This window comes from Aegilops tauschii, chromosome 5 (assembly GCF_002575655.3).
Source record: "Aegilops tauschii subsp. strangulata cultivar AL8/78 chromosome 5, Aet v6.0, whole genome shotgun sequence".
Lineage (NCBI taxonomy): Eukaryota > Viridiplantae > Streptophyta > Magnoliopsida > Poales > Poaceae > Aegilops > Aegilops tauschii.
Window position 1 is genome coordinate 496,697,161 of NC_053039.3, and position 13,408 is coordinate 496,710,568.

The window sequence follows — 13,408 nt, forward strand, 5'->3', positions numbered from 1 at the left end:
CGCTCCGGTCCGCGGCCGATGGCGGCGGCGGCTGCTTCGACCCCGCCCTCCTCCTCGGACTCTCCTTCCTTCGGTGGACCAAATACAGCGTGGTGCCCGCCCGTCGCGTGATCCACACCCCGTCTCCATCCAAGCACCGCGTCCGCCTCGACACCGGCAGCAGCCTCTGGCGGCGCGCGACGGCCTGCTCCTCCTCCGCCGCTACAAAGTTCCTTCCACCGACCCCGAGTCTCCCTGGTCTCCCGGCCTCTTAGAGCTGCGCGTCTGCAGCAATACCGTCACCGGCCGCATCGCCCACCTCCCTCCCACCAGCGTGCGCGACGACTACCACGCGTTCCTCAGCAGCGGCGACGGCAACGCCGGGAGCTCCTACGAGCTGCTCGTCGCGGACAATTACATGAAGTTCCAGATCTTCTCCTCGAAGAACTTCTTCGACGGTCAATGGGGAGCTGTCCGGGAAGCCCCCCTCCCCGAGCAGCGCCCGCCCCGTCTGCGTGCCTCCTCCCGCCCGGCTGTCGTCATCGGCCGCACCGTCTACTGGCTCTGCCCTGCCAACTTCTGGGAACGGGAGGGGTCCCACGGGATCGTCGCTTGCGCTCTCGACGTCGACGCGGCGGAGGAGACGGCGATACAGCTCCCGCCAGGCTGCTTGTTCAGAATGATGCTTCCCAAGAAAGACAAGCACCTCCTCTTGGCCTCCGTGCGTGGCCTTCTGAGCTTGCTCGTCGTCGAGACATATGGGCTGTCGATGTGGACGTTGACGCCAGCGTCGTCGCCCGAGCACCCCCCGACGTGGAGCCGGCAGCTGCTAGTCGGCAGAGCCGATCTCCAGAAGCCGGTGGGGCTGGTCAGCTCACCTCTCCCATTTGCTCTGGACGGATTCGGCGAGAGGAGCGGAGCTGTTATCTGCGGGTGGACGGAAGCAAGCTCCTCCGGCTCGACCTAGGAACCAAGGCCGTCACCCGGATCCCTAACCGGACAGATGGGTCCATCACGTGCGTCTTCCGCAAACTCCTTTTTACCGGAGGCGGGATGTACCGGAGCCGCATCCACCCTTCACATGCTTTATGATCTGTACATAAGTAGGGCCCATTCATATGTATAATCATGTATTGAGACAGATGACCTTTTGTATATAGTCAAATCAATGTCAGACTAGTAGGGTCCATGTCAGGGAGAGGCAGTATTTTTTGCAGTGGAATGTACACATGCATGCAGCATCTCTCCTCTCTCTCAAACAAATCCATGCATTTATTTTTGGTTATATTTTTAGATGACCAATATTTTTTACAGCTTTGTTACATTATTTAAAAATTTCATATATTCAAATTCTTGAACATAAGATCTTTATAATGATACCAATCTTGAATATATTTAAACTAGTTTAATTTTTACTATTTCAATCATATCAAAATATTAATTTCACTCATTTCAAATTACAATTTTCGAAATGATTGAAACACTTTTCCGAATATAGTTTTCTTTGTGAGTTTCATATTCTAGCTTGTGAAACTATTTCTTCAATGGAGTAACTGTGATGTGTTTTACTGAAACTAGTGAAATTTATCTTTTGTAATAAGTGTAATCAGTTTTTTGAAACAAGTGAAATATATTATTTCAATTGAGCGACTGTAGTGTGTTTTCTGAATGAGTGAAATGAGTTATTTGAAAAAAGTGAAATATATCTTTTTGGTGTGAATCGACTTTTTCATTGTGTGATACTGATATTTCTGCTGAGTGAAATATGTTTCAATATTTTTTTCATAAATACGAAGTGAAATTAGTTTCTCATATATTTTTTGTAATGAGTGAAATCTGTTTTCTGAAACTAGTGAAATGGGTGAAATCTATATTTTGTAAATGAGTGCAGTGTGTTTTCTGAAATGAGTGAAATAAGTTATTTGAATAAAAGTGAAATAAAACCAATTTTTGTTGTGAAACTAATTCTTCAGTGTTTGAAACTGATATTTTTTATGAGCGGAATATATTTCTTAAATTTGCAGTGAAATTAGTATTGCAAATGAGAGTAATGTGTTTTCTGAAATGTGTGAAATCTATTTTTGAAACGAGTGAAATGATTTTTTAACTTCTATTAGCGAAACATTCAAAAACACTTTTATGAAATAGAGGATCAATCTTATGTTTTATGAAAGCGATATTAAAAGATAATTAAAATATAAAATAAGAAATTAGTGAAATAGGTTTATTTAAAATATGTGAAATTGACTATTTCAAACACGTCTAAGTTGCAGTCAAACACGTCTAAATTGAATATATTAAACTTCTATTTTACTACCATATCAAATATATCTGTGTCTTTGTGTGTTTCATATTCCAGTTTGTGGAAATGAGCGAAACACTAGAAAAACTTGTATGAAATAGTGAAACAGTTTAGTGTTTTATGAAAGTGATTTCAAAGATAATTGAAACATATAAAATAAAATATATTTCAAACATATCCAAAATTGATCTTGTTCTGTAGATCTTGTCACCACGAATTTAAATATACAAAAAGTTTCAATAATGGACATTTGGTTCAAAAGATATAAGTCATAAAAAGTATGAGGATGAAAATAAAATGCATGTCATATGTATCCCGTGAGTGAATGTATGCATGCATGCACCGTTGTCTCTACTCTAACTCTCTCTCTCTTCTGTAAAAGTTGACAATATCTGACACTAGTACATGTATTGCTATGTGTAGTCTGATATCTGAAAATAGAGTATAAAACCTGCACGGATCTTGATGAAAACGACGGAGGATGGATTGCCCACCGGTACATCCCGACACCGGTAAAATTACTTATTCGGTGTGTCTTCTTGCATGAGACGGATTTGACCTCTTTGCTTCAAGCCATGAAATCTTTCTGAACATGCATGTTGTCTAGCTACTGCGTTATCGATTGGAACTTTTTTTTTCGATTCATTCAAAGTAGTAGAGTTGCACAAAGTGTACAGATCCTATGAAAATGTAGCCACAAGACTTTGCTGCACTAGTAGGAAAAGGGGCTTTTACCCCGGTTTGTAAGGGCCTTTTGTCTCGGTTTTTGAACCGGGACTAAAGGGTCGTTACTAAAGCCCTAACCCTTTAGTCCCGGTTCTTACACGAACCGGGACAGAAGGTCCTCCACGTGGCCGCTGCTGCCAGCCCAGGCAGGGGGGCCTTTGGTCCCGGTTGGTGCCATCAACCGGGACCAATAGGCAGGGCCTTTTGTCCCGGTTGGTGTCACCAACCGGGACCAATAGGCATCCACGCGTTAGCATTTCAGGGGCTGGCGTTTTTGTTTTTTTTTTTGAAAGGGGGGGGGTTGGGGGGTTAATTTAGGTGTTTCATACATTGTGTTAGCTAGCTAATTAATAGAGAGAAGTGCCCTCTCTTATCTCCGTGCTTGGTCGACGCTACGTACTATATACGTATGGAGAGGACTAGACACGCTAGCTAGTAATCAAATGAAGGAAACAGAAGATCGTCATGAACATATGCATACAGAGAGAAGTGATATCGACCACCTCTCCTTCTCCGAGAGATTGGTCGAACAACAAGTTCTCGTATATCTATCCGACACTACCGGCTACATATATACAATAATTATCTCTTACAATACAATCTCCTAATTAAATTGTAAGAACACAGGGTCCACATAGTATTCTCCGTTTTCAGCGATCACGTGGTCAAGGAAGAATGCCGCCAATTCCTTTTGAATTGCTCGCATACGATCTGGTGCTAGGAGTTCATCCCGCTTCCGAAACATCTAATTTGAAGAAGGGGGTCAATACATATATATATGAATAAATGAAACTCAACACAAATGATGGTAATAAAATAAAATTGTGAATATTATTGCTTACGCACTTCATATTGTTCGTCAGAGTAGCCCCGCTCACAGGTCGTGTAGCGGATGGACTCGCAAACGTAGTATCCACAGTAATTTATTAAGGTTTATTTATATTAGTTACTATAGTTTATTTTATTTTATTAAGGTTTATTTACTTTTATTTATTTTATTAAGGTTTATTTATTTTATTTACTATAAAAAAATGAACATAGATGCGCCTATAGAGAAAATTCAACCTAAATTCATAATAAATTTCTATAAAATTCAAAGAAATTTACTGTGAATTTAGGTCAAATTCCCTGTATAAGGGCATCTATTTTCACTTTGAGAGGAGCTCAACAAGGCAGAGAGGGACGGGCTTATAAACTGGTGTAAGCGCCCTTCGGTTGGCGAGGTGGGACTAAACACTGGCCGCAACTAGGACCAGCCCTTTAGTCCCGGTTTGTGGTATGAACCGGGACTAAAGGGTGGTGGGCCAGGAGCGTGGCCCATTGGTCCCGGTTTGTCCCACCAACCGGGACCAAAGGGGCCGGACGAACCGGAACCAATGCCCCCACGAGGCCCGGCAGGCCCCTGGCCGCACGAACCGGGACCAATGCTCGCATTAGTCCCGGTTCGTGATTGAACCAGGACTAATGTGAATATTGCCCTGTGACCAAAGCCCAGTTTTCTACTAGTGCTGCGGGAAAACCATTAAGAAGGTTTTGCTTTTTCTATTTCTACTAAGCCATGGGTAAGAATCATTCAATATAGATCATGATTATTTGGGCTTTTAATTCTACTTTTGCAGCTTTTCCACTTTGACAAAAAAACCAAAAAAAGCTTCTAAATAGGTGATTTTTGCTTTGGCTTCTGGCTTATATACCATCATATAACAATACTGATTCATAAGCCAAACAACCTTTGACAAAAGGTGCCCTCTTCTAGGAGTAATAATTTTTCTACTCGCACAATTAGGGATCCATGCATCTCTCCGAATATCAATATTTTATCCATTTTCAACCCGCCAAATATAACCATTTCTCAAGGAGTTGACTCCCGCCATGATGCTTTGCCAAGTAAAAGAGGATCCCTTCTTTAAACTGGCATTCATCAAATCGCCCTTAGCGAAATATTTAGCTCTCAAGATAGTGGCACATAAAGAATCAGGATTATCAAGAAGATGGCACACTTGTTTAGCTAACAATGCCAGATTGAAACAATGCACATCTTGGAAGCCCATACCTCCTTCATCTTTTGGAACACACATGTTCCACCATGCCATCCAATCCATCCTCTTCTGATTGTCCTCCTCACCCCATCAAAATTGCGACATCGCGTGAATAATTCCTTTGCAATTTTTTAAGGCATTCTAAAGACGAACATGCCATAGGTGGTGATCGCTTGTACAACAGATTTGAGAAAAATTTCCTTCCCTCCGTCAGATAACATTTTTTTTCTTCCATCCACTAAATTTCATAATAAATTGATCAATCAGGAATTGGAAACAATTGCTTTTGTCCATACCCACATTGGCAGGCAAGCCCAAGTATTTTTCATCGAGGGCTTCAGTCATAATATTTAGAATTGTACATATTTGTGCCTTGTCGTCTTTCACTTTTGTATTGGGACTAAAGAATATATTAGATTTTTCAACACTCACCATTTGCCCCGAGGCGGCACAATAAGAATACAAAACTGATTTCAAAGCCTCCGCACTCATGGAATTGGCTCTCATAAGGATCAAGAGTCAACAACAAAGAGGAGATAAGAAATTGATGGGGCATCTCTGCTAACCTTTATACCAGAAATGCTTCCATTCTCCTCTGCATTAGCTAAAAGAACAGTCAGGCCCTTTGTACATAACAAGAATAAGTAGGCAGAGATGGGATCTCCCTGCCTCAATCCTCTAGTAGGTTTAACACTCTCAGTCTCTCCATCATTAAAATGGATCCGGTACTCCACAAAGGATACACTTTGCATAATTAAATTCACCCAATTCTCTTTAAATCCCAGTTTTAACATAATTTCCTTTAAGAAAGACCACTTAACTCGGTCATATGCTTTTTGCAAGTCTAATTTGATGGCACACAGACCATCTTTACCCGCCCTTTATTCTTTATTGTATGGAAACACTCATATGCCACCAAGATATTGTGTGTACAAGCACTCTAACTTCAGCTGATAATATCTAATAGCATTATCTTTAGACGAGCAGCAATCATTTTTGAAATAACCTTATACACCCCATTGCACAAACTGATTGGTCTAAATTGAGTTAGCTTTTTCGAAGAAGTAACCTTTGGGATCATTACTATTGCAGTATCAATCCACCCAACCGGTATACAAGAAGTATTTACCGCCTGAAGAACCTCTTCATCAGGGCATCCCCCAACATGGACCAAAATCTTTTGTAAAAAATAGAATTGAGGCCATCAGGGCCCGGTGCTTTTAAATCACCTATCAAATAGGGCTTTCCGAACCTCCTCGACCGTATAGGGGGCGGGAAGAGCATTATTCATTCCATCGGTCACTTTTCGTTGGACAAGAGATTTTGTCCCAAGTCCAACTTTATAAGAGCCTTTCTAGCGGATTCCTTATGCTAAAAGTCCAAAACCTTCTCTCGATCCATTTTCCTAAGAAATTAGTGAAATGATGTCAGCTAGTAGATCCCCTATCCTATTTTTTATTTAAATTCTTCAAAATGTTTGCTCAGACAATTTTAACAAATTTATCACATTTTCATAGCTAACATCACCACAACGCTCCCACACATGTCTCCTCTCCCCTGCGCAAAGATCCATGCCGTCATCCAGCTAGTACGTTCGCTGAAGATTGTTAAAAACTGATGTCAGCCATATAGCACTTTCAATGGTGAAAACTCTTGTCTAATCAAGTACGCCCACTGACATTTCGAGTGAAAATAACAGAAACTTTTTTGATTTCCCCTAGAAAGTACTTTGGACGAAAAAATACCTTAGGAATTGCTCTTTTTCATCAGAAGAAAACTGGGTGAAAGCTCGCCCTCTTTTTTTTTTGAGGGAATGGCATCATGGCGGTTTATATTTCATGTTAGAATAAAGATACATCGTTTAATAAAATGTCTACTAGAAACCCCGGAGGCTCCGACTTCCAGACAATTGTTCGAGAAGTCTCCGAGTTCCTAGACAATACATCCGCCGCCATATTGGCCCCTTTATTACTCAAGATTTTCGTCAAAAAAATTATTTTTTGAGAAATAAGAGTTTCGTCAATAGAAATTGAAAAAACAAGTCCTACTTTTAATGGGCTCGGCTATTCTGCACAGGCCGGTCTATCCACAACGCTCCCACACGCTGGGCTTTCGTACGGGCCTTGTCGGCCTTCGCGCGCGGGCGTTCCTGAAAGGTCTGGTGTCCCTTAGGAAAAAAAAAAGGAGTCCCCACGACGAGAAGGAGAAATAATTCCGCCGCATCTTCTTTGTCCACCCCCTCCTCCACATCGCCGCCGTTTCATTGTTGCAGAATCCCGCGAGTTCGTCGACGGACCGGCCCGGCCGCATCGCTCGCCGCCGTTTCGCCCCGCGGCTTCGGTGACATCGCGGTACGCTGTCCTTCCGCCCCTGTCGTTCTACCCTCTGGGGAAAGGTTCAGTATCGCCGCTCAGGCACAGAGGCACTCATCCGGTTCCCACGCTTTGGCGCAGCAGAGCACAGGCGCGGCACGGCATGCTCCGCCGCGCGGCCTCCTTGCTACGCGGGCGCTCGGCCTGGATCCCCCGCCGGCCAGTGGCGGCCGCGGCGACACTGGCCCGACGCCGCCCGGAGCCGGAGGCCCGCCCCCGCGCCGTCGAGGGCCGGGGCTACGCGCGCATGGCGCGGCGGATGCCGCCCACGAGGCCTGACGGGTACTCCACCTCCGACGGGGAGGCCGACGCCTACGGAGACGTCGAGGACCTGGAGCCGGCGGCCGCCGCGGACGGCGAGGAGGACGCCTCCGATGGGGAGGGGTGGGACGGGTTCACGCTGGACATGGGCGCCGGATCCATCGTGGACAATGACGATGAGGAAGAGGAGGAGGAGGAGGAAGAGGAGAAGTAATCCGAGGGTCGCCGGCGAGCCGGAAGCGCAAGCAAGGTGTTTGTTGAAATGACCAAGGCCATTGTTTGCATGCTCGTTGCTCCAATACCCATGTACTACTAACAATGGTAGTATTTGAAGAGTTGAACTGTCAAATAATCCGTGTACGACTCCCGATTCTAGTAGTTGGTTTTCACCTTGGATTGGGATTCACCGTTCGGTTGTAGCAGCTCTCCTAAACCGTGCCTCACATTGCTTTTTTATTTACGGCAGACTCCTAGCTACTGCTCCTACAAGATGCGAGAGTCCCTGGATCGCACGCCCAGTTACCTCGCACTCGCGGTGGATCTCCTTCTCGACATCATCGCTCCCGGTGGATCGAGACGGGAGGAGAACAACTCAACAATGTGGAAACGTTGGTGCGGCCGGACAGCGGCGGTGCCGTCGTGGGAGCCCCTCCCGGTGGATCTCCTTCTCGAAATCATTGCTCGCACTGACGTTACAACCGTCGTCCGCTGTGCCGCGACCGGCAGGATCCTTCGGCGCGGCATCCTCGACCCGGCCTTCCGGCGCAGCATCATGGCCCACGACCACGACGGCTTTGATCCCGCCCTCCTCCTCGGCATCTCCTACCGGGAACGCGGCGATGTCACGACCCACCGCGTCATCCACACCCCAGGGCCAACAAAGCTCACTGCCCGCCTCGACGAACTTAGCTTCCCGGACTCGCTCAGGGCCGTGGCCTCGCGGGGCAGCCTGGTCGTCCTCTGCCGGCACCCCCAAGGCCTTGATGTCAAGCTGCGGGTGTGTGATGCATTCACCGGTCATGTTACCTCACTCCCACCCGCGAGTTTGCCCGGCGTGTACCTCCACGTCGTGCTCAGCATCGGTGACGCCGGCCGCTCCTTCGAGCTGCTCGTCGCGGACAAGAACATACAGTTCCACCAGACATTCTCGTCCAAGGGCGGTCAATGGAGCGCCGTCCACCAGGTCTCCGTCCCCCACCCAGACAAACATGTCGGCTCTTACTGCTCCGCCGTCATCAGTCGCACCGTCTACTGGCCCTGTCATGTCCACGCCGTCTCCTATTGGGACCATGTCCTCGCTCTGGACCTCGACGCGCGGGAGGCGACGATGATTAAGCTCCCACGGGGTTGCTTCTCCAGAATGGCGGCCAGTAAGAAAAACGAGCACCTCCACCTGGCCTCAGTGCGCGCTCGGTTGTGCTTGCTAGTCGCCGAGAGCTGCGGCATAGCGATGTGGACGTTGACAGCGGCGACATGGAGCCGACGGGTGGTTATCAACACTCTGGAGATCGCGAGGCAGGTGGGTTTCTCTCCCTACGAATATGCCCTTGTGCCGTTGAGTATCGAGGGGTTCGGGGAGAGGAGCGGTGCCGTCATCCTATCACAGCCAAGGTCTGGTATAAACAGTGGTGAGTTACTCCGACTCGACCTTGGAACTATGGAGAAAGCGCCTGTCGTCACGAGTCTCAGTGGCCCTGGAAACGTAGTGCGGGTCGCGCGCTTGTTCTTGCACGAGGTTGATTTACTCTCTTTACTGGATTTACTGGAAACCATGAAGCATTTCTAAGCATGCACTACTTTCTCCTTTGTTATGCAAGATGCGTGTATTAGTTTTAGCTCTATTATTACGTTGTACTATGAAATGACTATTGTTGAAAGATTTTTATTAATCAGTGACTTACTATTACAATAGATAATGCATTTTACAAGGAAAGGGGTATTGTTTATCGGGTGATAATGCTTAAAATATATTGCTTTTACTCCGGCCATTCATGCATAAGTAAACCTACCTAGAAGTAAATACACACTTTGTTGCGTGGTTTCCTTTATAGGGTTTATTTCATGCATGGCAGTTCCTTCGTGGTTTTAGTGGGGATGAACAAAGATGTGATATCTCTCGAAAGCATATGTATGGTTGAAGAGTCCATGCTTTCACACGTATAAGGTTGCCACCAGCCTCGATAAAAGTAAACACTGCTTATTTAACCCGAGAAACTCTACAAATGATGGCGTTGTGTCCTCTTCCGAAAGATCTAGTCACCCCTAGTTCTTCGGTCCATGACAATGGCACCTTCCCTGCATGCCAATCTCTAACACAACTATTGTGGATATGGATCCAACGGTAATATCAAAGGCGAGCACCTAGCACAAGAAACATAGACAACACTCCACATGTACCAGTGTTTTCCTCCCTTCACCGATCTATGACATGACGATATGACAACATACGGCCCAAAACGTCTCTAATGAATTACATGAGTAACCAAGTGCTGGCCAAGGCGGTGAAAAACATTGCTTAGTCGACGACATGTGTGGCCAGCCGTGAATCCACATCCCAGAATGCTAAGAGCTCGTTATTTCTATGGAGAGAACAATTGTATAAATTATGTAGGTCGGGTAGTAATCAGATGCAACCTTAATAAAAGGATACGTGCTTGTTTGTTTGCCATATTGTTTGCAACTCATTTCCAGTACAATACCCCATCACCGCAGGCGGATCCACCACCCCTCTTGCTTGGCCGGTAGTTGTCTGAGCTTGTCATAGGTGTGAAACCTTGCGCCCCAAAAAACATCTTATAAGCACCTTAATTAATTAGTGTTTTGCCCGACTTTGAGCAGCTTTTTTGTTCGACATTGTCAACTTCGGAGTCCGCAGCTAGGGATAGGTCTTGCCTAACCTATTGACATTTTGTGTGAAACCGACACAAACTTTTTGGTTTTCTTTTTTACCTTTTTATAAGAGGTTATTCTCTTTTTGCTAGAACTTGTTCTGTTCCACTTGGGTATAGTCAGTGAAAAAAGAATATGAACATCTCACAAAAAAAAGGGATATGAACATGTTTGGCTCGGCCATGCACAAGTATCCTTGTATCCATCGTTTCACAACTATCATCGCTGCCCCTTTTTTGCGAGAAAACTTTCAATCTATTCATCTTCAATTATGGCAGTACAATGAACACAAAAAATAATAAAAATTCGAAGGAATCTCCTACTCCGTGTGCAACATGTCCAAGGATGACCAAACACACATCACAAGGCGCTCGCTTCAGCTAGTTGGCTAGTCAACGTAGTTGTGCCTCAGCACATTTGTAGAAGTGAAGGTAAAAAATTAGAGAGGAAGAAAACCGAGAGAATATATATTATGCCCAAAAAAATGAAAAATCTTCGCGATTCTTTTTAAACATTCGTAAAAGGTAAAAAATGTACTTGAAGTAAAAGTCATGTTTATGGATTTGAAAATATATTAAAAAAATTTAAATATATTTACAAACATTATAAAATGATTGTGAGTTCAAATTAAAAAATGATGACAACTTTTTGTATTTGAAAATTACTTTTTAGTTTTAAAAATTAATCAACTAAAAATTTCCATAAATTTGGAACGAATTTGTAAATGTTAATATTTATTAAAATGTTCTTTAATTTCAGAAAAATAAACAAAGATGTTTACCAAATTTCAATAGATATTAATCAATTTTAAAAACTGTTAACAGATGTGAAAGAAAAATCAGGTATAAATAGATGTTCATAATTTTCAAAAAAGTAAAAAAAATAAAACAAGAAAAATGCAAGAAGAAAATTCAGAAATATGGAAAACCAATAAAACAAAAGAAAACACATAAAAAGGAAAAAGAAGAAAACCGTTTGAACCTTCCCGAAACCGGTAGATAAGGCGTGAAGAGAGCTTAGTAGTTTCTTTTTATAAATACCACTAGTTTTTTTCGTACTCATAATAATTACAGGTACACTGACTGTCAATTTGTTTTACAGGTACATTGATTTGGACCTAAGATCCAAGAAAATACAAAGTAGTAACTCCTATGACTAAGAATTATAACAAAATCTCTTGAAAACACCTTCTTCAGGGTATCAATATCTGCTTGAAGAAATACTCCAAAGACTTCGATAAAGAGGTTGCAATTGGACTAAAGCAACAATGTTGTCGCTCTTTCACCCGCACAAACAATACCAATAAATGGTTTTTGGAAGCGCCTTGAGTTGTCCATCCAAGAAGATGGGAAGCCTTGATCAATGAACGTACTTGGGCCGGGGATGATCCCCTAGAAACGTAGGCCGTTGAATCACTGTATCTTCACCATGATGTCGATAAAAGATTTTGCCTCCACAAAGAATCAGACCAACCAAAAAAGCTTGACACAACAAAAATTCATCATATTCGAATAATCGGATCTACAAGGACAGAAAACTCTCTAATCTCATGACATCGCCAGAAAAACAAGAGGAAATTAATTCTTACAAAACTATGATGATCACTAGAAGTTGGTGAAGAACATAAAGGTCTTGAAGATCCAAGGTCCCCCCCCACCCCTGAGCGTCAAGATGGTAGCCAGAGGTGAGGGGACCTAAATTTCACAAATCGCGGCCGTGATGCGGCGCGAGAAAACCCTCATAGAGGAGCAGACTATCGCTGATGCGAGCTTAGTAGCTGGCCTACCTGTGCAGAGCCGATGGGAAAAGGGCGCGAGACTATATCTCGCTTCAAGCTAGACAGACCGGGACTGCCCGGCCTGGTTACACCGTTCCTTTTTTTCAGATTTCGTTATTTGGCTTACTTGATTTTGTTTTTTCTTTTTTATTTCGAAAACAACATAATATGTATATCAAAATAATATTTAAGTTTGAAAAAAGTTTTCTTTGTAGTCTTAAAAAATGTTGATAGTGTCCAGAAAAAAATGTTTCAAGAATTATTGAAAAATATATTTAACACATATTTGAACAACAAATATTCAATTATCTATGTTTGAAAAATGAAAATAACACATTTTAAAAAAGTTAAACATATATATAAAATATATATATATAAAAGTTAACACAATTATAATATATATGAATATGTATAATGTGTATGAAAAAGTGTTAATCACGTGTTAATTTTTTTAAAGGTGTATAAAAATAATCCTTATGTATACAAAAATTATAGAACGTGTATTAAAAAATTGGTCATGTGTTAAAAACTTTCCTGGTATATATAAAAATGTACAATATGTATAACAAAAGTAGTCCTCAAAATCAAAATTATAAAAGATGTTAATCATGCATTTGAAAAATTGTTAAACATATACAAATAATGTTCCCGTCACAGAGAAAAATGTGCACATATGTACCAAAAAATTTAGACATGTGATGAAGAATAAAATAAAAAACAAAGAAATATGGTGAAAACCTAAGAAACGGAAGAAAGGGGCAAGAAAAAAAGGAAAGGAGTAAATACCAGTGAAAAAGGAAGAGAGAAACAAAGAAAAAAAATGAAAAAAGAAATAAAAAACCATGAAAGAAGTGAAGAAACCCGATGTAAAAAAATAGAAAACTGATGAAGAAAAAGAGAGAACCAAATAAATGAACAGAAGAAAAAAAATGACACCCCCCCTCTCACAAAACCAAACCAAAAATGTGGAGCGATGGAACGACTTTCACGTGCGAGCGTCCCGGCTAACGTAATAAAGACAAATGAGCTGGCTGAGCAGCTACACTAGGATAGAAAGCTGTCA

General features: G+C 43.1%; 1 protein-coding gene across 2 annotated transcripts; it reads left to right on the forward strand.

Annotated features, from left to right (window-relative positions):
* The first annotated feature begins 7,226 nt into the window (after positions 1–7,226).
* LOC109753023 (uncharacterized) lies at positions 7,227–8,071 on the forward strand. 2 transcript variants are annotated; one of them, XM_020311953.4, is made up of 2 exons: positions 7,227–7,397; positions 7,500–8,071. In XM_020311953.4, exon 2 carries the CDS (start codon positions 7,522–7,524, stop codon positions 7,891–7,893), a length of 372 nt encoding a protein of 123 aa, XP_020167542.1. In that variant the 5' UTR covers positions 7,227–7,397; positions 7,500–7,521; the 3' UTR covers positions 7,894–8,071. The 2 variants fall into 2 exon arrangements, with proteins under 2 accessions (XP_020167542.1, XP_020167543.1); XM_020311954.4 differs by having other exon boundaries at positions 7,229–7,397; positions 7,503–8,071.
* Positions 8,072–13,408: the final 5,337 nt, after the last annotated feature.

Bases quoted from the DNA above. Each gene is read 5' to 3' on its own strand.
- LOC109753023 (XM_020311953.4), top strand. From the start codon at position 7,522: ATGCTCCGCCGCGCGGCCTCCTTGCTACGCGGGCGCTCGGCCTGGATC.